At 37.3% G+C, this 25,328-nt stretch overlaps 1 protein-coding gene across 1 annotated transcript in view; it reads right to left on the minus strand.

Annotated features, from left to right (window-relative positions):
* LTBP1 (latent transforming growth factor beta binding protein 1) overlaps positions 1–25,328 on the minus strand; it is a 183,653-nt gene that overhangs the window by 44,372 nt on the left and 113,953 nt on the right. Inside the window, 11 exon segments of the mRNA XM_085219514.1 lie at positions 1,828–1,950; positions 5,268–5,387; positions 8,572–8,694; positions 9,398–9,523; positions 10,622–10,747; positions 14,913–15,011; positions 15,602–15,701; positions 16,643–16,665; positions 18,605–18,838; positions 21,477–21,644; positions 23,001–23,123. Coding sequence (XP_085075640.1) covers positions 1,828–1,950; positions 5,268–5,387; positions 8,572–8,694; positions 9,398–9,523; positions 10,622–10,747; positions 14,913–15,011; positions 15,602–15,701; positions 16,643–16,665; positions 18,605–18,838; positions 21,477–21,644; positions 23,001–23,123 — 1,365 coding nt within the window.

Below are 25,328 nucleotides of genomic sequence, written 5' to 3' on the forward strand. Positions count from 1 at the left end.
CGCACAGACATATTGCTTGAGAGCTACTTTTGTTTCTCTTCTCTCTGGCAAAGGTAACAAGCCAACTGCTCCAATCAGTCAGCAAAACCCACAAAATTTTTTCCAGCCAGCTCACCACCTTTTAACAGGGTGTGGTTTTAAGATGCACACTGACAGGCCATTCCCCTGTTAACTTGTACATTGAGGCTCCTTTAAATACTTGCCTTGTAACAGTATTAATCCTCTAAGTATGGGGAAATGTCTCTTTGCTTCCACAACCACTGCTAATCCCTCAGCGCTTTAAGTTCTCATAATGTGAGGTCAGCCTGGGTTACCAAATGGATTTGAACACTAAGTTTAAATTTTCCTATGGAAAAGTCAAAATAGTGGAGGAGAGCAGCACTCTGAATTTAGAACTTACTGTGTGTTCTGCATAAGCTAGGAACTGCTTTTCCCTCTCTCATTTATAATTACAATTTCTTAACAAATGTTTTAAATTTATATGACAGGTTGTTAGTCACTTCTAGCATTTAGACATGGGTGCCTGTTGTTCTGAGAATATTCTATAATGCAAACAGGAGAAAGTTACTCAGAGGTTTTTCTGGTCTGTGTGATAGCTACACAGCCTAATCTCTTTCTTGAGTCGTGGTCCCCTGCGACCAGAGAAGTTTTGAATTTAAGGATCACCAAATTCTCTGGGGCTGCATGAAGTATCTGGGTGCATGTACAGACCCTGACTTGAGAAGGGTGCACTTTAAGAAGAGCTGTCTGCACATGCCAGTGTAGCTTGGCAAGGGCTCTTTTCCATGAAAGGCTCAGAGGAAGCAGTCAAACTTTGTCTACATACTTTCCCCAAGACCGGTCTGCTCTGTGTCCTGGACAGCACATTTAACTCACTCACGCCATTTAACGTACAGTGTTGTTTTGTTTCAAATTTCCTGACAAAGTTAAATGAATGATTATTCAGTTCTATTATATTATTTTAGCACTCAGAAGTCCGAATGTGTTTGGTGCTATACACAGACGCTTGCGTAAAGGGAAAAAGAAAAAAAAGGAAAAGAAAAAACAATCGACAAGAAACTCGGATTTCTGTGTGCTTCCACAGCTTCTCTGAGACATTCTCTCAGATTTTCACTTTTGGTGGAGAGGTTGCAAGAGTCCTAATGCCTGCTCAAGGAGGAAAGGGATATTCATGGTTAATATATGTTCTCTATGTTTCCTCTCAGACTGCTCAGCTCTGACATCAGACCTAATTTTGATCCATCAGAGCAGCCATGGCAGGAATGTCATATGTGGAAGAAATGCAGGACCCAACACTGTGAGGTGCAGGTACAGTTTTTGGAAATATTACACAGTCCCTCTAAGCATGCTGCTCAAAAAGCAGCAATAGCAAAGCAGGTGTCAGCTCAGCATTTAATTGACACACTTTGGGGTTCTAAGCCTGGGTTTTTGATTCCACTCCCTGACATGAAAAAAAAAAAAAAAAAAGATGGAAAAAAAAAGCAAATAAGCAAATACCACAATAAAAGTTTAAGGCAGCAAAAGCAACAGTCCCCAGATCTCTAAAATGACAGAAATGTCAAGCATTTTGCAGGAACTCCAAACAAGCAATATAAATAATACTAAACATTGCTGATCTGGTTTATAACCCCAGATGTTTTATAAGAATTCACCAAAAAATACAGTTGTGACCACGGAAGTCATAAAATAGAAATCCACATTCTTACATGCTTGGTTATGCAGTCTCAGTGTGATACATTTGTTGTGTCTCCATTAAGAGGAATGCCATTAGACGAAACATTACTGAAAAAGTGCCACTTTATGAATTTTAATCGTATTCCTTCCTACCTTCACACTGATCCTCTGATGCAGAGAGTTTGAAACCTTGGCCACAAATACATCTGAAAGACCCCTCAATATTTTCACAATGTCCATTTGCACAGAGATTGCCATACTGACATTCGTTTATATCTGTGAATATGAAGAAAGTAAAAATATATTATTAACTTGAATACAACCATCTCTCAGGTAGGGTTGGGAATTTATTCAACTTCTGTCAGACTTGAGTTGGCCAGTGCTCAGACACAAGTATGCTCACAGGCCACACGGCCAAAACACCACTTTCATCCTAGTACTGCAGTTGAGAAATTTTTTTTTCCCCAATGTGTTTTGTATCATGAATGGTATGCCAATGTCATTCTTACCTAACTGAAGTTACTTCTGCCCATAATTTTCCTCACAGTGTCTTAAACTACAGTGACAGTAGTGCAGAGAAGAGGCCAGCAAGTGCTGGCACTTTCTTGCATTCCATAGATGCACTCTTAGGAAATATACCTGGCTATGATAAAAGCACTGGCAGCTGCCAATACCTTTTAACAGTTATTGCTAATCCTTCTGCTTTTGCAAGGAACAGTCCAGCAAAATCCCTTGCAGACGTAGGTCAAGCTGGAAGGGCTGTGTTTGAAGCTGTTCTCTCTTAAAGCATTTTTTAAATGTGCTCTTGTCAGAGCCCCTACCTGCTGCTGCCTCTGCTTGTTCACCTGGTGTTAATATACCGAGGAAAGTACAGAACTCAACCACATTTCCTGCTGTTGAGTTTTTGCTGTCTTTTAAAGCTAGGGCAATTAATGTGCAGGAGTTCTCTAGTGTGTAACTCAAAACTGTATACAAAACCCATGCCTGTGAAACAGTACCAGATAATGTTTTTCAGAAGCATTTAAGGAAGCTAGATTCTAAAGAATGTAACCAACACTGAGGGATTTCAATGGAATTTCTGAATCTTCAAGCAGTCCATTTTGTAAGGGTAGTCTGTCTAAATAGGCTGTGTATAGCAATCCCAGTGAGCTAAGCCTTTGTAACAAAAGTTTTAAACTCTTGTTTTAAACTCCTATGGTTACAAACTAACCTTTCTTTCCAAGGGAGACTTTTTTCCCCCTCAGTTTAGTTAACTCAGTAGGCCACTCTCTGTAGTCAACATGAAAATTGCTACATTACTTAAACATTTTCAGAAATTCTTTCTGAATGCAATTTGTATAAAGAGCAAACAAGCACAAAGATAAACAAACCCAGTCAGAATTCATTCAGTATTCTAAACCAACCAGTACTGTTCTTTTTTTTTCTAGGGATGGATTTCACTTAAATGTTAATTTTATTTATTTTGAGGGTTTTGTTAACAGCAAGCAGGTGTCTCTGTTTCTATGGAAAAAGCTATCTTTTACAGCTTTACCGATGCAGAAAAAAATTAAATCTCATTTGCTTTTAAATGTCAGAAATCATATTACCCTCAAATATATCTTCTGTCAAAACAAAGCATAGAAAAATCTGTTAACGTAAATCACTGATTATTTGAGAGACTTGAGCTATTTAGGCAGCTGAAGCAGAGGGAGAGCTGAAAAAAGATAAAAAGTTTGAATTCATCATCATAGCTTTTATTACTATGAATTTCTGCAGAAACTATTTTCCTCAGATTTATTTGTTATTCGTGGCTCTTCACATGGTACTGCACATTTGGAACTCTGACAATGCCTACTTGTTCTCAGAGACAAAGGAAATCACTATTGCTAACTATATTTCAAATCTTCTGTAATTCTTTTTTTTCCACTCACTTGAGCCTTTGTAATACTTTGTTGCTGTCTGGCTAAGTAGACAAGACAACAGCATAGGTTCACAGGTCTTCTGCTATGGCAGATCTAGTAGGCAAAAAAAAAAAATTCAAATAGTCCTTGTACAATAGAAATGCATGATGCAGCCTAGGGAGGCGGGGTGTGCTTATTTTTTAGTCTCATCCAATATATGCATCTCACATTGCATGGTCCCAGCTGAACTGCAGTTAATATATTCTACACAAGTCTGAAGTGAATTGATAGGCTTGCCTTTGTTAAACAACAGATATGTTCCTGGTTTTAAATCTTGGAAGGTTAAATTATAAATAGCATTAAAGAACTCTAGAATTATTATGCTGTGCTTTCTAGGACATCAAGTGCTGGCAGAGGAATGAGTTGAGGCAAATAAATCGAAATTAGTGAAACCAGCTCTGAGAAAAATCAGCGGAGCTTCAACTGATCTAAACTAACACTAGAAACAGCTAAATTTATGGAACAGTGGGCTCAAATACCCATCATAGATATCTTGGCAAATATTTTCCTTCACAGTGTATTTAGATGGTACCATGTTGCAAAGCTCTAAGACAAACTATCCGTGTTACATTTCCTAAAATGTGTATATATCTTATCTCCAACATGATGTAAGTCTAGGATAAATAGAAAACAAAGACTGATCACATCACTAATGATGTGAGATGTCTAGGCTTAGAACATTCCATAAAACAAAGAAAAAAGGCAGTTATAATACAGTAATAAAAGGAATAGAAGTATCTGCATCTGAGAAAAAATACTTATTCCCTAAATGAATAAGTTTGTTTGTAAATCTGACCCGTGCAATGAATTCTTGTCACTCATTCTACTCCTACTAACCTGGTTAGTAAGATGTAATAAGTGAAAGATGTGCCATCATATTTTCAACCAGGCTATTTTCATGTAGGTATAGATACCATGCATATAGTGCACAGAGCAGACAGGACATCTTTTACAACTGAGTTCAATTCCAAGTTTCCAGCAGCAGCACAGGAAATGGCACTTAAAAGTGAAAGATTTTATTTCTTTTTGCACAGTGCATACATTTATTCTCTTATCTCTACCTCAAATAGGTAAAATTCATTTGGAAAAAAAAATCTAATAATTAGAACAAATGGACAAAAATATGTGAGAAATCCTCCTAAAAATCTAACTTAGAGTGAGACAAGCTGTTAAAAGATGTGCTGAATCATACAAGATTTGCTGGAAGTATGGATGATTAAGGTATTAGTAACATGATTCACGAGCAAACTCTCATGCTCTATAGAAAAATCTGCCAGACACAGTGACGTGTCAGAACTCTCATGATTTTTCAGTTTGTTAAATACCTCCAAGCAATGACTTACTAGCATTTCATCAATAATAAATCCTTTACAGTTACATATTTTTATTTCAGTGATTTTATTTTGTAATGACAATTGTATGGTTTGCAGTCTAGTCTTTTCATTTATCTGCATTAAAACAAGACTTCCTTGTGTCTCCTGTGTCTGAGAAATTAGTCATTTCAAAAAATTGTATTCTCATTTATTATCTAATGAAATGGGTACAGAGATCACAATGCTGTCATCAGGTTTTAACATTTATGAAATAGAAAATACAGCATCACCAAACAAGAACCATAACCAGAGACAGAAACAGTAATAGTACTCAACATACCATGGCACTGTCCATTCCAGCCTCTGAATCCCACTCTGCAGGGTATGCACTGGTAAGAGCCAGGAGCATTAATACATTGTGCATCCGGACAAGTAGTTGGGGTCATGCATTCATCAATGTCTTCAAAAGAGAATACAGAAGGAAATACAAGTCAAAATCATAACAGAACACTGAATAATGAAGGTAATGTGATTATCCTGACCGTGTTAATTTTATAGATTTAAGGAGTCCTGTACTTTCTGTAAGACACACAGGAAGGTAAAGTTGGAACAGACTTAGACCAGTGAGGAGGCATCGCTAAGACATAAACTGGATCACAGTGCATGCAACAATCTGAATTCTCTATTATACTGCAATGCCTTGGTTAGGCCCTGCACAACATGCAGATAAGATTAGGCTTAGATGGGAATGAATTCCTTTGTTTACATCAATCATCTAATCACTGAAATGTCTTGAGGTACCCCCTATCATCAGTCTCAGGAAACTCTGGAAGTGCACTGGAATGACAAACTGTAACTGGCTTTGCAAAGCAAAAAAAGTAATCTGGTTCTCCTAGTTTACTCATGACAAAGCAAGAGATAGGTTCTGAAAAACTCAAGTATTTGTGGCTAAGCTCTAAGCAGCTACTAATAACTTCTTATCCTGCACCACAGAAATCCACAGTACATGAAGCATATGCAATCTAATAGAGACTGCATGCAAAAATTGACATTCAAAGACATGTTGCTGTCCAGAGACCAATGGCTAGATGCTCCAGTTTAAATTATGAGGGCAGCCTCAATGCAGCCTGCTCCATACCTGAGTATTTATGACATGGTCTAATTATACAGCAGTAATTTTTCCTACAAAATACTTGCTTTGCTCGTTGCAAAGAACTAATGAAATTTACACAGTATAAGTTATCTCTAACTCAAGCTCCCTGAGCAGCTGTCCCTTCCCAAGCTTTCTACCTGCAATTAAGGACTCTTGCTTCCACCGCAGATAGTGCAAGGGTGGCAATTTACTCCATGTTCTTGGAAGAAGCTCATAGAGGAAAAATTGCCTCCAACACCTGTACCTTAATTGGACAATGCTCCAACCTAGAGAGGATTTGACATTCTGCCTCCAAAGTAGTTACTGATTGTGTACAAATCACATTTTTTCATAGAATCACAACTGTCCAACAGAGTACTTTCTCATAAAAACAGCAGCAGGCCTCTTAAGCCTCTAAGTTTCAGACCTGCAAATGCTTCTCGATGAAACACCTGTGAGATTTTAATTAACAAACTACCTTCCTCTGAAACCGCTCTCAGAAGTGCTTGGAGCACATTCACCTTCAAAACACACAACATGAATAATTATTTGGTACAGAATTTTTCTGCCAAAATAAAGTCTAAATGCTGCAAAGCTTTACAAAAATCACAACAAGATTTTCATAAAATCATAAAGGTTGGAAAAGACCTCTAAGATTGTCTAGTCTAACTGTCCACCTACCACCAATACTGCCCCAGGTGTGGTCTCACCTCTATGTTTTTTATAGGAATACTTGTTTGCAGTGATGTTCCACTCTGCCTGTAACACTACTCTATGAACACTGAGCTCAGCAAGAAGAACATACATGCAATCTGTACATCTCCCCAGCCAGGCCCACAACACTGTATATGTATGTAACTTGAAGACAGAATTAAGATAGGGCAAGTAAGTGTAAATAAATTGCATGTATTATGCACAGCTTAGAGGATATTTGCTTTTGTTTTTGAAGTGAGGAGGAGGTAGAAAGGAGTTATTTGTGGAATTTGAAATTTGTTGGTAGGCTGACTATAATGTGTAGGTGTAATGACATGACAAAATGATTCTCTGAATGTGTCATTTCCTTGGTTCAGTGGATTTAGTGTAGGAGGGATTTTCCCCAAAGTAACCTTAAATAACTTTCAGCAGAAAACTTCATTTTGGAGATTCCATATCATTACACCACCACACAACTTAAAATACAAGTTAATAAGAAATTTGATGCACCGTGATATTCTGATTTTTTAGCCTATTTTAGTCACAGAGATTCCCTACTGACAGAGAAGATTTGGAAAAATAGTTTTAAGAGCAGTGTGTGAAGTTTTATTAAATAGGAAAAAAAAAACCTGTCTGAATAGAAAAAGGAATGTCTTAGTAATGCTCAGAGCAGTAAATATGTCCCCAGCAACTTTATGTTGCTTATCTAGTAGGGAACCTAATATGTTAAAAATTTTATTGTCATAGGTAATTTAGAATAAAGGATGAACAAAAGCTACACTAAAATAAAACAGCTGTCTGTGGTTTTTAGTTCACAGTTTAAGCTGAAAATGAAAAGGAAAAAAAAGAACAAGAAAAAATGCAAAAATGTCACAATGGAAAATAACACAAAGTTCAGATGTCCTAGGATCTCCTGCAACATGAAATATCTGCTAGATATATATTTCCAAGCTAATAAAAAATATAGTCATCTTATCATTTGTTACCCAATCTGTTTGGAAGCAAGAACTTTTATAGTTAGAGGATTCCATGGCAGTTATATGCTAAAATAACTGTGCTGAGATGAAACAGTACAAGCTGTTCCAGATTTTGTCCACATTGGGGGAATTCCTTTGCAGCATCTTACATCTAGATAAGAGGAATTGAACTGCAGTTACAGACATCAAATAACTGAAAATGTTTCTTGCTTAACCTGCTCCGAGAATTCTCCCTTTGCAGTTCATGTCTCAGTGCTAAACCTCCCTTGAGCAGCAGGCAGTCATAATCTTTTCAAACAGCAGTAACGTTTGAAACTTGCTGTGATATGAATAAATTCTAACTTAACTTAATTGTCCAGGACATATTGCAAGATCAATGCCCTTTTGAACATTCTGTCATTTTTAGCTGCTGCACAGGGAGGAATTAAATGACCTGAAGGCAAACTAAATGTGAGAGAAATCCAGCAGTAAGTCTAAGCTAAAGAAATTACCCCTGGAAGTAAGCACAGAGTAGAATGGGAGAAGAGAACTCAGAACACAAATAGATATAATGCTACTGTGCCAAGACACATGAAAACAAATAGCAAATGAACGTTGAAATGAATTAAAAGAAATATCAGGTAGAAAAATAATAAACATGGAAAAATCTCTGTGGAGTTATTTTATTATTTCTACATAACAGCCTGCTTTCTTTAAAAATAAGTAGACGTGAAATTCGCTGTTGAAATCAGAAACAGCAGTCGATAGGGAAACAGACAACATGAACAAATGCCTCCTCGTATTGCATTTGTTTGGCTTGGCAACCATTACTTTGTTACTACTGGTGAAGAGTCCAAACTTACCTTCACATTCACCTCTTCTGTTCATCTGGTACCCACTGTCACAATATTCACATCTATATGAGCCAACAGTATTTATACAGAAACCTTCCCCACAAGTATGAGGTCGTGAACATTCATCAAAATCTGCAGAAATGAAAAAAACACGTTAAGACAAACTCTGCTCCACCATGAAGTAAACAAATGCTCACATCATCCCTAAACTCTGCTCTAAATAAACATTAGTAAATAAGCTTAGATTTTCAAGCTGTTTGCAGGTCACAGCCCTAAAGTTCTTCTTATTGAGCAGTTTTGTCTTTACTTTGTTGCTTGTAATTGAAGAGAGAATAAGTTCTAGAAACAGTCAGGTGGTAGGAAGAAGGTAGTGATCGGCCCTGTGGTTGCAAACACATTACTTGCCACTGAGTGCATCTTGTGCTCAAGGCAGCACTAACCTAAGGAAGATCATAGCACCTTCGTCTGCTTCTGTTACTCTGCAGCATCCTTGGATATTTGCAGTTACATCTAGAAATATAGTTTGTTACAACTGCTGCTGACAGAAAGAATTGCGAATATTTTTATTTCCCATCACATAAGGTGTTTGTACTAAATGGTAGTTTTCCTAAATAAATATGATACTGAATGGTTTTTTTTATTTTTTTCGAACAACAGATCAATAGGACAACTCACTCAAATACTCTCCACAATGTCTGGTGAGAGACAGTCAAAAATACTTCCTGACACCAGCTCAGTACCAATGACATTGAGGAAAAAAGGTGAAAGGAGATTTCAGGGAAGCTTAGATAAGTTTCCTGATTCTTTCTTTTTTATAAAGGAGAGCAGCAATTACCAACGCAGTCAGTTCCATCTTCACTGGCCATGAATCCAGCTTGGCAAATACATAGGAAACTTCCCTCAGTATTTTCACAGCGTCCAAGGGAACAGAGATGAGGGGTCTGATTACACTCATTAATATCTATAAAAGAAATAAAAATATAAGACCATAGAATAACATAGTTGTGATTCAGTCAATGCTCATATGTGATGCTTTTGAAAAGACTGTCCTATAATTATTGTAAATATTTGAAAAGATGCATTGAATGGTTTTGGTTGGAAAAAAATACTTATTGGCTTAGACTGTATGACTTCAGGCATTGGCCTGAAGAACGTGACATGATTACTATTCAAATCACTGCACTGAGTGTAAGTGGACATAGAACATTAATACAATTCATGGAAATGGAAGGATTTTAAGTTGCCATTTGGCTACATGTGTGCATGCAGATTATTTTTAAAATATGATAGTTGGACATGATGGTATGCGTATCACTGTGAAGATACTGGATTTCTGGTAGCATGAAAAGCTGATGGTATACAATCTGGAAACATGATATAATTAAGTGTTCCTGATCCAAGTTACAGAGAAACCAGCATTCTCTGAAAGGAGGAAAGATATCGATTCAGCTGCTTCCAGATCTGAAATGGCTCATTCAGAGCCAGTCTGGGCTCCTCCTCATTCTCATCAGAGCTCCCTGTTCCACAATTTAGTAGCTCTGAGGGGACAAAGACCTCACTTATAGATCTCCTAATGTGCTTCTGGGATGCCTACAGTATTCCTTCTCTTTTTCTGCAAGTGGTTGGAAAGGAAAGGCCTAACAAAACGACCGGATTTAGTCCAGATGCAAAAGCTGGTTGTTTGTCAAATCATTCTGAGAAACAGGCACTACTTTGGCTGCTCCTTCTCTGAACAGAAGTGTGTTTTTTCCAAGCAGTTTGGTGATTTTAGATACTTTGATTCCAAACTGAGAAGAGATGGTCTGTCTCATCTCACAAAGGAAAGTCTTTCATTCAACTTTAATTAAATTTACATTCAGTTCTAAGTGGTGAAAAGCTGTATCAGAGACAAGCTGGCAAACTTCATCTGACATACAAGAACCAGTTTTTGTGTAGCTAGGAAGCATTTGGTAGAAGCAGCTCCTGACTGCTCTAAAAACAAATCCCTCCTGATTAGACTCTACATTTCAAACATTTCATAACACGATTATTTCAGATCTTTGAAAGCATCCATTCGTACCAGAGCATTTTGTCTGCTGATCATTAAGTCTATATCCCTCGTAGCAGATGCAGGTGTATCCCACAGGCAAATTAACGCAGTGTCCTGCTCCACAGATATCAGGATTAACCGTACACTCGTTGATTTCTAAACAAAGAAAACAAAACAAAAGTTATACTCTCCCCAAAAGTTGTTTAAATGCATAATATTCTGTAACCCAAGAAAAACTTGGGCCTGAAAGCAACTGTAAATGAAGCTTTTAAGTCCTGAGCTTCAGTAATAGATAATTTATCTGGAAGATAAAGAAACCATCCAGACTTTTCCTAGTGACATCTTGTCTCATCCCAGATCTATAAATGGAAACAGAAACACACTACAAGAATATAAGAAAAAGAAATACAATTTAATCTTTATGGAAAAGGTTAAGAAAATACCCGTGGTGGGTTTCCGATTTTTTTTTTCCCCCTACAGAATATACATCTGTTACCAGCTTGGATGTCTTTGTAAGATAAGGATATTCAGTAATGGGCAGCACTGGATGCTCAACTCTTTGAGTTGTTTCAGAAATTCTCTGAGTACGCATGTTACTGCAAAGAATACTAATTAATATATCTGAATGCAAATTTAATTAAGGTTATATATGAAATGGTATAATCTATAAAGGAAGAATAACAGGAAAAACACTAATATATATCTACAAGGTTAACTACAGAATGCACAACATACTGCAAGAAGAAAAATTCTAGAATTCTCCATAAGTCCTGGCGAGTTAAACCAACTATCAAACAACTAGAATCAGTTACTCCTAATGCAAGTATATAGGTCTCTCCAAAAGTAATGCCTCCTATTTATTTCAGTGGAAGCTATAACAGATACAAAGAGCACAATTACACGATCTGATAGAGCACAGCTGCAGCTACAAAGTACTCCTTTTCACATAGACACCACCATTAGCCATGCATTTTCACCAGCAGCGATCAAGAGCCTGCATGCTGCACTCAAAAATCTGAACCAGTGGAGATGACCCACTGTTCTACGACTACTACGATGACACAGTTTCTAGAAAAACATTGCCCACACAGTCCATCTTTCATTGGCCCAAGCAGATGGAAGTCAGAACGTGCCAAACCCTGACTATGAGGTGGGTGTGGTAGGACAGTCCAGTCAAGATTGGCAATGTGCTCCACTGTTTTCAAGCTGATATGAGGCCTGGCGTTATGGTGTTGTAGAAGAAAGGTGCAGAGTCCTCTTCTCTGGTCTGACTCTGAAAGTTTGAGTCTTTATCTTCAGTATCACAAGGTAGTGGTCAGAATTATTTGTCCAGGTTCCAAGAAACCTAGAAGAATCATCCCTTTCCTATCCCAAAAGACAGTGCACATCACTTTACATGCTGAGGGCTGCTTCTGGAGCTTTTTCCAGAGAGGAATTCACATGTCACTACTCCACAGTCACAGTGGTGATATCATGTCTTTGCCACTGGTAATGATGCGATCAATCAAGGGAACTGTCACCTTCAGCCTTGGTTCAGTAGGTCCTGACAAATTTGAATTTGAATAGAGTGTTCTTTCTGTTCCTGTGTGGGCATTGGTAGGACCCACTTGGTGCAAGCTCTGCAATATTCCAGTGTGGCCACCATTGTCTCCAATGCATTGAAGCTGATGTTCAGCTCCATACACAATTCCCAGATCATAATCCGCCAAGTTGCAACAATGAGATGATCCAGATGCTATTTTGTGGTGTGACAAGCTGCACAAGGCCATCCAGATTGTAGCTCATCTTTCACATCACTGTCACCACTGCTGAAATGCACCACCTACTGCCTCACCATGCTAACAACCACTGTTTGGTTTCCAGAAATGTCCAGCAAGCACTGATGAATGTCAGTGAGAGCCATTTTTTTCCACATGGAGGAATTCGATGACACACCTTTGCTTCATATGCACTTCCGTATCAGACTGCCCCTCTGCTGCAATCTGTCACATGGCAACAAAACAGAGTATCGACAGGAAGGTTCAACCTCTACTGCCATACCACCAACACCCATCTCTGACGTCGTGGGCCAACATAGTAAGATAGGAGGCATTACTTCCAGAGAAGCCTTCATGTATTACAAGGAGAGGAATGGTCAAAACTTCTAGTATTCAGATAACGCACTATGTGCTGAGATAATGATAAAATAGGAGTTTAAGGAACACAATGATAAAGTAGGAATATGAAGACTGCAGGGCATGTTGAACTAGATCAGCAAGCTCTTATCCAACTATATAGTTCAATCAACATATTTATGAAAGTAGTATCTAAGAGCTAAAATTGGGCTGAATGCTAGAACATGAAAGAAAATTCACAGATTTGGAGCAAGGAGGTACTAAGATCAGTATCGCAATATATCTGACCAAATGAAATTGAACAATTTTTCCACAGGTGCTCCAGAATTAACCCTGAAAGAGGTACTGATATACAAACATGGAATCACTTTTAACATATGGGACAAAAACAGCAACAGAGAAAATTATGCACAGAGTAAGAAATGGTTAGCCATGAGTACGGCAGTGCAGATTTCCCTATACACTTGCTGTTTCAAATTTAATGGCATTCAACTTAATGACAGCAGTAAGTTGAGCGTCATAAGAAAAAGAAAGTTAAAATACACAGACATTACTGAACTACAAAGCCATGACATAATTCTAGCATCTCTCATACTGGCAGGCACTTTCTCTGGTATAAGAAATGGTTGAGAAAAATCCTACAGTTATAAATGCTGTAAGTGAACTGTGGCAAAATTGGCTTCCATCCACACGTGTAACACATAAAATTCTGGGAATTTCCACAAATGGTCTTCTCTTAAACTGGTTGCTTTTAAAAAATGTAGTTTTTTTTCTAGTTAATCATCATTTCGATATTAAAGCGTAGTGAACTTCTGCAGGACAGCAGACAAGATAGTTCCACAGACAAGATAGAAGACCTGAAGACTCACTCACACAACCTACACGTATGGAAAAAAACTATAGAGAGAAAAGAAAAGCTGGAAGTTTCAAAGAACAGCCCACAGTTTGCTTGCTTCTGTCTCAGTTCTTGCAAGATCACACTGGAAGTAGTCCGCTTCAGTTTCAAAGAGAAAGGGTCTTTTGTAATCCGCTTTAACTGGGAGATTTTCTGTCCCAGTTATCTAAAATGGTTTCTGATGCTTTCTAAAAGCTGCCTTCTGTGTCAAAGGACAAAATGGGGATAACAACACAGATTTTAGGTCACGTATAATCCTTCTCTACCACTGCCAAAAAATCACTTCTACCACAGTTTTCCAGAAGGAATACAGCCTGCGGATGAAAACTCACCATCCATCATCACATCTGGAGCCTGACATAATCTGTCTTGCTGTTTCTATCTTGACTTGGAATTTATTTAGTCCACAAAGCTTGATTTAGTAGCTCACAGTATAACGTGATATTGCTCCTCAGCATTTCTTTTGCTCACCCACTCAACACCTTTACTGGTATCTAACGTTAGTCATATTCTCTACCTGCAGAGGCCTCTTCATGGTCTTGAATGGGAAAAAAAAAAAAAAAAAAGCATACACTTCTTCAGTCTCACTTCCTCACCTTTTATACATTCAACTTCTACCTCTGGACAGGATAACACTAAACTTTACTACTCCACTGTCCCCTCTATCTGGTTGCTGCTGAGTACTTTTCTGACAGCAAAGCCTGCATCAGGATTTTCCTCTCGTCACTTTTTGAACCCTCCACCTCCAACAGCCTGGCTAGTCTATAGAGCTCAGACAGGACATACACCAGACTGAACCATACCTGTTCTGCTTGATACTATTCACTTCACTGACTATACAGTTTTGCTTTTATTTTCTGAATTGTGGTAGTGCCTAGAAACTCTAGTTATAAATCACAGCCCCTCTGAACACATCAAAATAGAGTTGTGCATCTTTTTATACCACTGAAAATGCTGTAAATGCATATTTGTCTCTGCTGTTCATGAGTCAATAGTTCACACTGACTATTGGTCTGCAGTTGCAGATTGGGCAGTATGAGGTGGAATTACTCATTTTTGTTTCTACCATGTATTTGCAGGCATAAAAATCACAATCCTGGGAGGGCCTGCTCCAGGTTCTAGTGACAGCACCCTAATTTCTGTGGGTTTTTTTGTACTTTTTCTTCCTACCTCTCCGTAGAGTACTTCTTTCTGTTCTACAGCAATATTGTCTTAGCTATTCTAATTCTGAAGTAATGTGGAACAAGTTACTATGTCAGGAATTCACAGTCATTTCTTAACTTATTTTAGTACTTAAAAGGAAGCACAATACCTGTAACTTGAGTAGGTGCAATTACTTGACTTGCACTCGAAGTAGAGACTTCAGGAGCAACTTCAACAGGCAGGGGAGGAGATGTTTTCTCAATCACTACTGTGTGACATACAATGGAAATCAATCATATATAAAAAACAAATAAACCATCCCTAAATCCTCAGACCATCCACACATGATACTGAACTAGCCAGATACTATGAGGCTTTTCACTAGTTTATTCTGCTTAGATTTGGAGTAGAAAAAATAGTGTAACTGGGTAGTCATCATTCTACCATTTTACCATTTCTGAAAAAAACTGAGGTGTGCTGAAGAATGCAAGAACAGAAAATTTCTGCATTTGAAATTACGCATACTTCTACAAGAAGGCACTTACAAAGTTTCCTCTTGAGTGGATTATAACGCTTTGACTCTGCTTCCAATTCTCACAGACACACTCCAGGATATCACTTTTGTCTACAGCATATCTTTGTTTCACATGACTTGCCTAGCACCCAAACAATGCCAATCTCTCAATTCATCATGCTTCAGCTTCCATGGCTGTTCTGTTTTTTTTTTTTTTTTTCCACCCTTTCTGCTCATGGAAAAATTGCTTATTAAGTTGCAGTCAGTTTTTCATTACTCCGCTACCATTCCTATTCTCCCATTCTTTGAAAAGTTGCAAGTACTCTCACTGAAAGACAAGTTACCTGGAAACTGTGGGTGCAGGTTAATTGTTGAAATTCCAGGAGAAAGTTGAGGCTGTCCAGGTTCTAGGATTTGCTTTTCTTGATCAAGTGAAACTAATTCCTAAAAGAATAATTAGAAATTTACTTTCTGAAAGCGCTGTCTTAATTCAGCTATCATAAGAAACCACAAACTCCTGGATTGAAAAACTGTCAATATTCTCCCATGAGAGGTTTTAGATAGCTAGTCATTAATCATCATCAATATAAACACAAAAGAACAAGGAATACTGTTTTTAAACAATGGCATTCAAATTAACATTGGCTTTATTTGAAGGAGCCATTTCATGGAGATTCTAATCCTATCTTTAGCTTTGTCACTCCGTAGTTCTTCATCTTCTGGTCTTTAATTGCTTAAAAACAGTATTTAATTGAAATTCAGCATCACACAAAAGTATACAGTCACATCTGTAAATCTTTGACAACTGTGAAAGGTTCTCTCTTAGCTATTGCTCTGAACATCATATTTTCGTGTTAGATGCTTGTAAGCCTTTAAGAAAAAGGTATGAAGCACAGCTGTTTTCTCTTCAGCAGGGATGACCTAAAACTTCCAGAATGGAGGACTTAAAACAAATAAGCACCTGTTCTCTACCAAACATATATAAAAAACTATGCAACTGAAGTAGGTATTAATGAGTCTCTCAGGCAGGCATCACAAACATCCTCACAGCTTCCTGCTGTTCGCCTCCAACTCACTTTCTGTAGTCGTCAGTATCAGTGTCTCTCCTACATACTGCCTGCAGTTTTCAGTATCCTCCTTAGAATACAGACTCCAGGATCAGACAGAACAATACAGAACTTTTCCAACACCAACGGGAGGTTAAAGTCATTTATTTGCTGTACTTCCCTATTTGCCTGTTCTTTATGTATGATAACATGAGCACTTTTTGTTCACAAATTGTTGCTTGTTCCTCACAACCCCTAAATGCTCTTCAGAGTTACTGTATCATAGATTGTACACATTCCCTGCATTCTCATTCCTAGACATATTACATGATGTTTTACCTGATCAGGGGCTGCAGTTGCCACTAAAACCAGAAAGAAAAAAAAGAAAATTAATCAATCTTCACATAGCACTAACTTACACCATTCAATTTTAAACTAGTGTCACATTTGAAGATGGTTGTTACCATTGCAGAAAGCTTTCAGACTCCATCCTTATTCCAAAATTTTGTAAAACTGAAGTAGTGTTCCTAAAACAAATGTAAAAGCTAACCTGCAACCAACCAATGCTTATAATTATTTACTTAGCATTCAGCCTTCTATTTTTTTTTCTCCTCAAAACAATTCAAGAAACTCATTTGTAATTTATTCACTGACTAAACTCTTACAATTTCTTAAGGAATATCAACATCTGTAATTATTTAAAGGTTAGTTAATTCCATTATCATAGTGACTTGTAAATTATCAGTAACAATCTTTTACTTGTTAAAGAAAAATGTTTTTAAAGTAGATTTTTTTAAATGTAAGCGAAAACATTTTTGTCTCGTTTTTCACAAAAAAATTACTATGTTTTTAGGAAAGAGGGGTAGAAATGTCATGCAGCTTCTCACAACTTCTCATTTTCCACTGCAGCTTGCTTTTTTTTTTTTTTTTTTAATTTGCTTTAATTGTTGAAAATCTGTATGCCTCTATAAGACCTTTTAGGAATATTTTTCATTTGAAAATCAACATTTTTCACATGAGAAAAAATAAAACATATCCCTCTTTGCACTTCAGTTTCTTCAGTATTAGCAGGGGAGGCTGACTAGCAGACCTGGAAGACCTGCTAATAAAATTTCAAAAATTCAAAACCTGAACATATCCCAGAAATGGAATATGAAATCCTACCATTTATGCGTGTCATTACTGACTCACGGCAAGCATTTGTGTAGGTGCTTTTGGGCTTTTACTTTTTAAATTATTTTTAAAACTAACACCTCTTTTCGTCAGATTCTGTGTTTTATGATTTACCAGAATATGGCAATCCTTCTCATCACTAAATTGATCTTTAAGGAAATGATATACCACTTTTTAACAGAGAAAGATCCAAAGGCATATCTGAGATTACACAGTCCTGCACAGACTATATTTGAATGATTTATTTTCTCACCAGACTCAGTTTAGCACCATTTTTTTTCCCCCAAAACCAAAACCAGGAGCATTGATTCTAACAGGAAAGTAATTCCTCTTGCATAGAACTCTGCAAAATCAACTGAATGAAACTCTTTCTAGTAATGGCCTGTCATACAGATAAGTAGCTACTGCTTGGAAATAACTTATTATGTGCTCTGCGTCAGCAGGTTTTTCAGGAATATATTTCTGCTTGCCTACAATTAGATCATGCTAAATTTGTTGGCTATGTATTTGCAGTAGTGCTGCTTTCTGCATTTCTTTGTTTCTATCTTTGTTTCAAACTCAGGGCAATTGCAGCTGTTCTTAGAGAACTTAAAAGGTTCTTAGCAGAGCTTGTAGAAAACCAGAGTCTGCAAGAAATATAAGTAAGGGAACCAGCTAACCATTAAACAGTCCAAAGTGGTCAGGCTGAGAGAGCGCACAGCTGAGGGGGATGATATGTGACCACAGGCTGGTAAGGCATGCCCACATCAAGTGGTGCTATTCTACAGAGATACTGATGAGCCCTTCACCCTGCCACCCAGATACTAGTGAATCAAAGCCTGAGCTGAGTCCTTCGTTATATTTTAGAGATGATAAACATCTTTACACATCATACGTTTGCTATTTCTTATCATAAACACTAATCAGACTAAAGCAATTTCTCTCTTTCCATAGTGCTCTCAGCATATGCTGGGAGCTATACATAACTGCAGAGATCTATCACGTAACACAAGTCATCTATTACACAGAATGATCTGCCTTGGGAAGTGACTCCTTTGTCCTGTGCTGTACACAGCTACTGTGCAAAGAAACATACCACTGAAGACACATGCACAGAAAAATAGAAAGACTGAATTTTCCCACTCTCACCTTCTTGCACAGCCATGTCAGGCTCACTTTTCTGTGAGAAGGTCAGTGCCTCCACCGGCTCTTCCTTTGCTGGGAGAGGTGGAGGAGAAGTACCTTTAGCAACAGGTTGAGTAATCGGGGTCTTGCCAATGACAGGTGGCTGTACTCTAACTGCAGGGTGATGATATAGCTTGTTTCTGTGAGGGCCAGAAACCGTATAACCCATTCCACCAGGGCAGATTTCCTTAAAAGCAGCTAGATTTGGGATGGGAAAATATTCCTTTTAGGAGTCTAAAAGTGCAATATGTTGACATAGTGGAAAACATAATGAAAACCACTAATAAATTTAATCTGCTACTGTATACACATTTTTATTTCAAAAAGTATTTAAAAAGAAACTATGCATTGCATACTAATATGTCTGAACGTTCTCCCAAAAGCATGTTCTGGATGCTTATTCCTAGGTTTCCACTACAGTTTAACATCTTTCTTCAGTTATGTTTAATCCAACATTATGATCTATCAAGATCATTTTTAAAATTAATCTTCTCCAAACAATACATCCTGATTGCAAATTTAAATATGCAAACTGCCTTTATCATAAGGAATGAAAATTACTATTTGTCACTCCTTTTTTGCAAAAACTGAAGAAAAAAAGTCTCATAATTCTCGTACTAAAGGAACGGAAGAGTATCAGTCAGAAACAATATCCATGTGATACCTATTGGAGGTCTCATACCAGCCCTGATGCAAATTCTACTGAACTGAGTGAGTCCTCCTAAAGACCTCAGTGAGCTGGATAAAGACAAGATGAGGACCATGGAAAAAAAAAAAACAAAACAAAAAAAAACAAATCACGACTGGAAGAGAGGGGCAACGATCTCATTTAGAAGGCTGCTATATTGCAAGGTAATAAAAGTTAGGCAGCAGAACTTGCTCAGATCCATGCAGCTGTTCTACATGAGCATCAGGTTTTGCAGTCCTAGTGGAAAGCTTTTTTCCCATCAAAGATAACAACTATACTCCTGTCAGAGACGGGGGACCTTCAGGAGTCTTTAAGGGGCACTGCTTCATTGTTCTCATTGCTATAGGTAAAGTCCATGTCAGGATGAAACACCACAGATGTAGTCTTTCAAGTGCCTGATGTGATTTCTTACAATTTCTTAAGAGATATACAGAGTGGGACATTGGTAGATTCACAGATACTGCTTTAAAAACACACCAGGGTTAAAAAAGAAACTAGAATCTAAAAGAGAAACGCAAAATACTTGCTATAGATACTTCGTAAATGAAGTATTTGAATTATATATTAAGTTACAGACTTTTTACTACAAATGCTATACTTCTTGCAGTGGATACAGATGGTACATTAGTAATAGAGGAAGATGAAAGGTGAAACTGATTAAATCTAGTGGATTCAAAATAATGAAATACTTTGGGAAACATTTTGGCAGAAGAACACCCAATTGAAGGTGAGAGTTCTGGTCAAAGAAGGATGACAGAGACAATTTGAAACCCATCCCTTCAGGTGCCGATGTAGGAAATCTTCATTTGGGTCATATTCTCACAAACGCACAATAGAAAGGTGGACTTGATTCTTACGTAACTCATAAAAGTGCTCTCAACACCTCCATATACAAATCTGGCCATTTTCAGTCTCTCAGAACTGGTCTACTTCATACAAATATTTTAGAAGATATCGGAGATGATGACTTTTAAATGCGGTGACTCTTACAATAACATGGGATGCTGCAGTAAATACATTACCCCATTCTGGAACACCCCACTTTCACACATTTTTCATTGAAAACTCTGAAAGATCATTATGAATTTAACCTGTTACAGAAAGGAACATGTTTTTAAATAACAAAAGTCGCCATGAAATGGGAAAAGTGTTTCCCACATAGCTCATCAAAACTTTCTACTCACAGACTTTCTCCCAAGTCTTTTCGATAAGAACAGTCATTAAAATATCAGTATCATATTAAATGATGTATTTTTATGACAAGAAAGCAGTCACTTTTGTTAAAAAAAAAAGATATATTATCTGCTCCAGAACATATGGAGTTGGGCATGAAGTCTCATGCAATATTCTTATAAAGCATTTAAATTAGCATTGCTAGTCACCTGATGAAAATGCATTTTGCTGCATTAAAAGGTTATAAGAAATATTATCTGAAATGAAGCTGGAATTCAAAATCATAATCAGCAAACTAGCAACCTAATAATGGGAAATAATGGCTTTCAATATCAATTGAAATACTCAAATATTGTGGTTACTTCCATTTCATATGCACAGCTTAACGAAGTAAGGAACCCATTACTTTCACTGCACCTCTGTTAGCCATGGATTTCCCAAAATCATTAGTTACTTTTCAAATCTGAATCCTTACACAATATTCCAGAAAGAGACATTATTTGTATTATAACAGTGACATCTTCAGCGGCAGATTTAGTATGAAGACTAAATTACTTAACAAATATCTGTGTTGAAATACTGATCAGGATGGACATTATATGTGTCACAATAAGTGATGTTCAATGATGTTTTTAAGGATATTAATTTGACCATACACTTGGACAAGACATAATATATACCAATTTTTACCAGACTCCAACTTTGGTCATTTAATTTTTAGGCAAAGTCAGAGAACAGAAAGAACTCTGAAGCAGTGACCAGCAAATGTAACTATCAAACCTACCATCCTTTCACCTGTGCCTTTAAGAAGTACATAAGTATTCTACTATCACAGAGAAACTGTAATACCAGAACAGTCCTAATTTACTGACAGACACTTATAGTTTATTTTCAAATCAATTATTGCATTATTATTATTTTATTTTAAAAAGCATGTGTAACAAAGTTTTTGTAATTTTAATGAGTGGTTCTTACCTGTTCCTGGAAGGGGGCACTTCTCACAGTTTGGGCCCCAGGCTTTTCCAACACTGCAACAGCAAAGCTGCTTGCTGAGCTGCACAGAAAGAGGATGCATGCATTGCTTTCCTGCACTAACAAACCGGTAGCAGGGTCCTTTCTCTTCAGCAACCATAGGACTATCAGCTGCAATGGAAGTGGAAGAGAGGATGGTACTGTTCGCTGTTTCCAATATGTATCTACATGGCTGCTGAATCTACGTTGCTTTTTCTTATTCATGCTTTTTTTGCTTATTAATGCTTCATAATTCTATGACTTGTACATGTGTAAATACAGTATTTTTCATTGTTCCTGCTCTGTTTTCCAGCTCCTAATGTTGTCTGCACTACCATCCAGCCTGATCTCATAGCATGCATTTTGCACTTAGTCTTCAAGCCTAGAACGTTAACCAGGAGTTCTGTGCAGAATTCCGTGGAGCACACTGTACAGATATAATTTTGCACTGCATACTAAAACACTAGTTAAAATCTGCTGTTGTACCAAGCTGATGGAAGCATTGGATTATCTGTTTTGCTAGGGCAAAACAGGAATGTAATTTACACTTCAAAGAAATCAGAAGTTGTGAAAATTGTTCAAAGTTACTTCTCTCTACCACATAAAAAAATCACATCAGATTATTGAGATTGTAAAGTAAAATGTCTATTCCTTTTGAAATTAAAAAATGGAGTAAAATAAAACTGATAAGAAGATATCTAATATAACCCACATTCTTTTGGTCATACCTTGAGGTTTAGATTTGAAGATATTTTGTTTTATTGACAATAAATGGTGAAATGAGCAATACCAATCATTCAATTTCCCTAACAACACAATAAACATTTTTCTCTCACTTAAATTTCATTATACTTAAACCATTTGAACTGCTGCACTCTGTTTGCTTCAACCTGATTTTATACTTCACAAATGTAAGGCAGCAATGTCTATAGCTCAGACTTGGAAAAATAGGCTGTTTTGCTTACATCAACACTTTGTGTAGCAGTCTTCCATCCCTAAAAGCTCCAGTGCTTTTACAACATGGGGATTTCAAAACTCTCAAAGAAGAAAAGTGAGGTGTGTGAGGGACAGGCCTTTCAGCCTTTATAAAACCATAATGGAAACTACTCAGGCTAAAGCTGCAGAGATGGAAGAGTGTAGGATACAGAGCTGACTTAGGCTGGGGAAACAGCAGAAAAGGGGAAAAAAATGTGAAAAAGAATTACACACTGGTGAGAAAGACTCAAGAGGGTATGAGGCTGAATCAGTCTTTTGAAGGCTTTGAGAAAGGAAAAACAGGACAAGAATCTGGATGGCCGATGGTCCAAGGCTTCCAGGAAAGAGACAGAAAAGAAAAGCGTGAGTGCTCAGAATAGCTAAACAAGTTGAATAAGAGAACATGAAAAAAGACAAGTACAGCTTAAAGCAGTAGGCATCAGTTGTATAAACTCTCATAATGAATTGCATCTAAGCATCTATTTCAGTACTTAGATCTGCACTACTACTCACCTATGCATCTTGAAAGGGTAGGATCTGGCACAAATCCCATTTTGCAGGTACATCTGTAGCTGCCCATGGTATTCAAACACTCACCATTAGGGCACACTCCCTGTAACTGACATTCATTGATATCTGTGGAAAAATTCAAAATAATGATACTGAAACAGGATTGCACCCATAGGAACATAAGTTCACAATAATTAACAATTGCTGAGACTTGTTTGATGAAGTTTGCTGTTACCAGGCTGGTTGCAACACTGTTGCTTTCAGGGTGTCACTGAATTATTCTCTAATATCTCATGCATGCAGGCCTCTATCATGCCTGGTATTGGATCTATAATTTACTTACTCTTAGAATAGGACCTATTCTGACAATCATTAGATACCAGCTGTAACCAAGTCAGGCAAACTAGGATTTTATTCCAGGAAACAGTAACAATGTAGGTTTGCACCAATAATGAAAATCTCAGAAAGAAGGAAAAGAAGGGACAGAAGGAAAGCAAAGGCAAGCACAAACCCATAATTTGTCTGTCCTGGCTCATGTTTGAGAAGAATAGCAGAAGCACATTGAAATACATCAACTTAAAAATGTTTATGTACATTAATCTTACACAAGATTTTTCTGCCCTAACTCTAAGCTAGGAAAAATTGCCTACACTGCTGTATAGACAAGATTTGAGCACAGGTCTGATATTTCAGCCTGCTTCTTGGAAATCAGGTATTAGTGACCATTAAAGTACATAGTAAAGTACATATTGTATATTACCTTTCCTTTTAGTTTTTATGAACTCTTCACAGGTTTGATGATATCGTATGTTGCTGCTGGATGCAACATGATCAATGACAATAAAAAATTGAATTTGTAAAATGTAACAGATGTGCTGGAGTTTTTGGAAACCTACAGAAAGCATCTTTAAAATCCTTTACATTACTGCCTTCATTTTACTCCCAGGTTTGATTACCTGTCTCTCTGTGTATTATGATATGACCTAAATTCGCAGCACAGCAGAATAGCAGTAGCACATTCAGTGCTGATCTTATCCCTCAGCTCTTCCACTACTGTACGCAATCTAATCTTGACACTGACTTCATCTCTGTGCACTTAGCCACAAGTGACAAGATTGATAATTTATATTCAACAACTTTGGATGAAATACGATGGAAACAACACAGATTACAAAAGGTCAGCTCTGCCTCAAAGGAATTATTTAGTGAAATTCCCAGACTGTATGACTTTCTGACCTCAGAGGGAGCAGACTATTGAAAAAGAAGAATGGTAAAGGAAAAAGAGAAGAAAAAAACTGCTGAAATACTCTAAAGATGTTTAACTACAGCAGTCTATGCTTTGACGTGTCCAATCTTTGAGCAGGAAGGTATCCCATATAAGCACAGCAGTATATTGTTTATGAATTTCACTTATACAGAAGATGTAAACTGGACTTCTTTTAATGCACTTGAAAATTTTTAGACAGCTTACTCAGTTGCTTAGTCTAATTAGGTTCATTATTTTGTCCTGAAATCTTGTAACAGGACTGAAAGAATCTACAGAGTGCCAACTGATTCCAAAAGGAAATACCATCGCTGTTTCAATATTGTATTTTCTGTGACTACTAAGGGGAATGAGCTAAATAAAACAGTCCACAAACTGAAGACATTCTTGAAAAATCCCAAAATAGAAACATATTGACACTGCTGCAAAGTTCTTAGGAAGAACACATGTATTGTACTCTCCATTTTCAACATATCAGGCTCAATAAGGAAGATATAGATATTATTATGAAATACCTAGAAGCTAATATAAAGCAAATACTGAAACACTCAAAATCCACTGTTGAATTTTCTACATACTGTAGAAATCTACTGGAGTTTTAGACCATAGAAAGGCTTGGGTTGGAAAGGACCTTAAAGACCATCCACAGTGCCAACTCTCTGGCAGTGTTCCCACCCACCAGCTCAGATGCCTAGGGTTCTCATCCAGCTTGACCTTGAATCCCACCAGAAACGAGGCACCCACAGCTTCTCTGGGCAGCAATGCCAGTGTCTTGTCACCCTCAGATCAGTCCTGAAATTCTAAGTTCTCAAAATGCTTTTAAAACAAATAAACAAACAAAAATAATGGCCCAGAACTTTATGCCATGTTGCAGCTGAGAAAAGCAGGCACTGGTATGTATCAAATGCATCAGCAGTACTCTGAAAAAAATCACATTTTACAGTTTTGCCTGCTAATAATGAAGGTTCCATGCCATGATTTGCTAAGGTGTCTAAATTGCAAAGAGGTAGCGGTCTCCTTGTCATTCATAAATACACAATCATCTTCCTTTCCAAATGATTCAGTTG

The sequence above is a fragment of the Meleagris gallopavo genome, chromosome 2 (assembly GCF_905368555.1).
Source record: "Meleagris gallopavo chromosome 2, MGAL_WU_HG_1.1, whole genome shotgun sequence".
In the NCBI taxonomy this organism is placed as follows: Eukaryota; Metazoa; Chordata; class Aves; order Galliformes; family Phasianidae; genus Meleagris; species Meleagris gallopavo.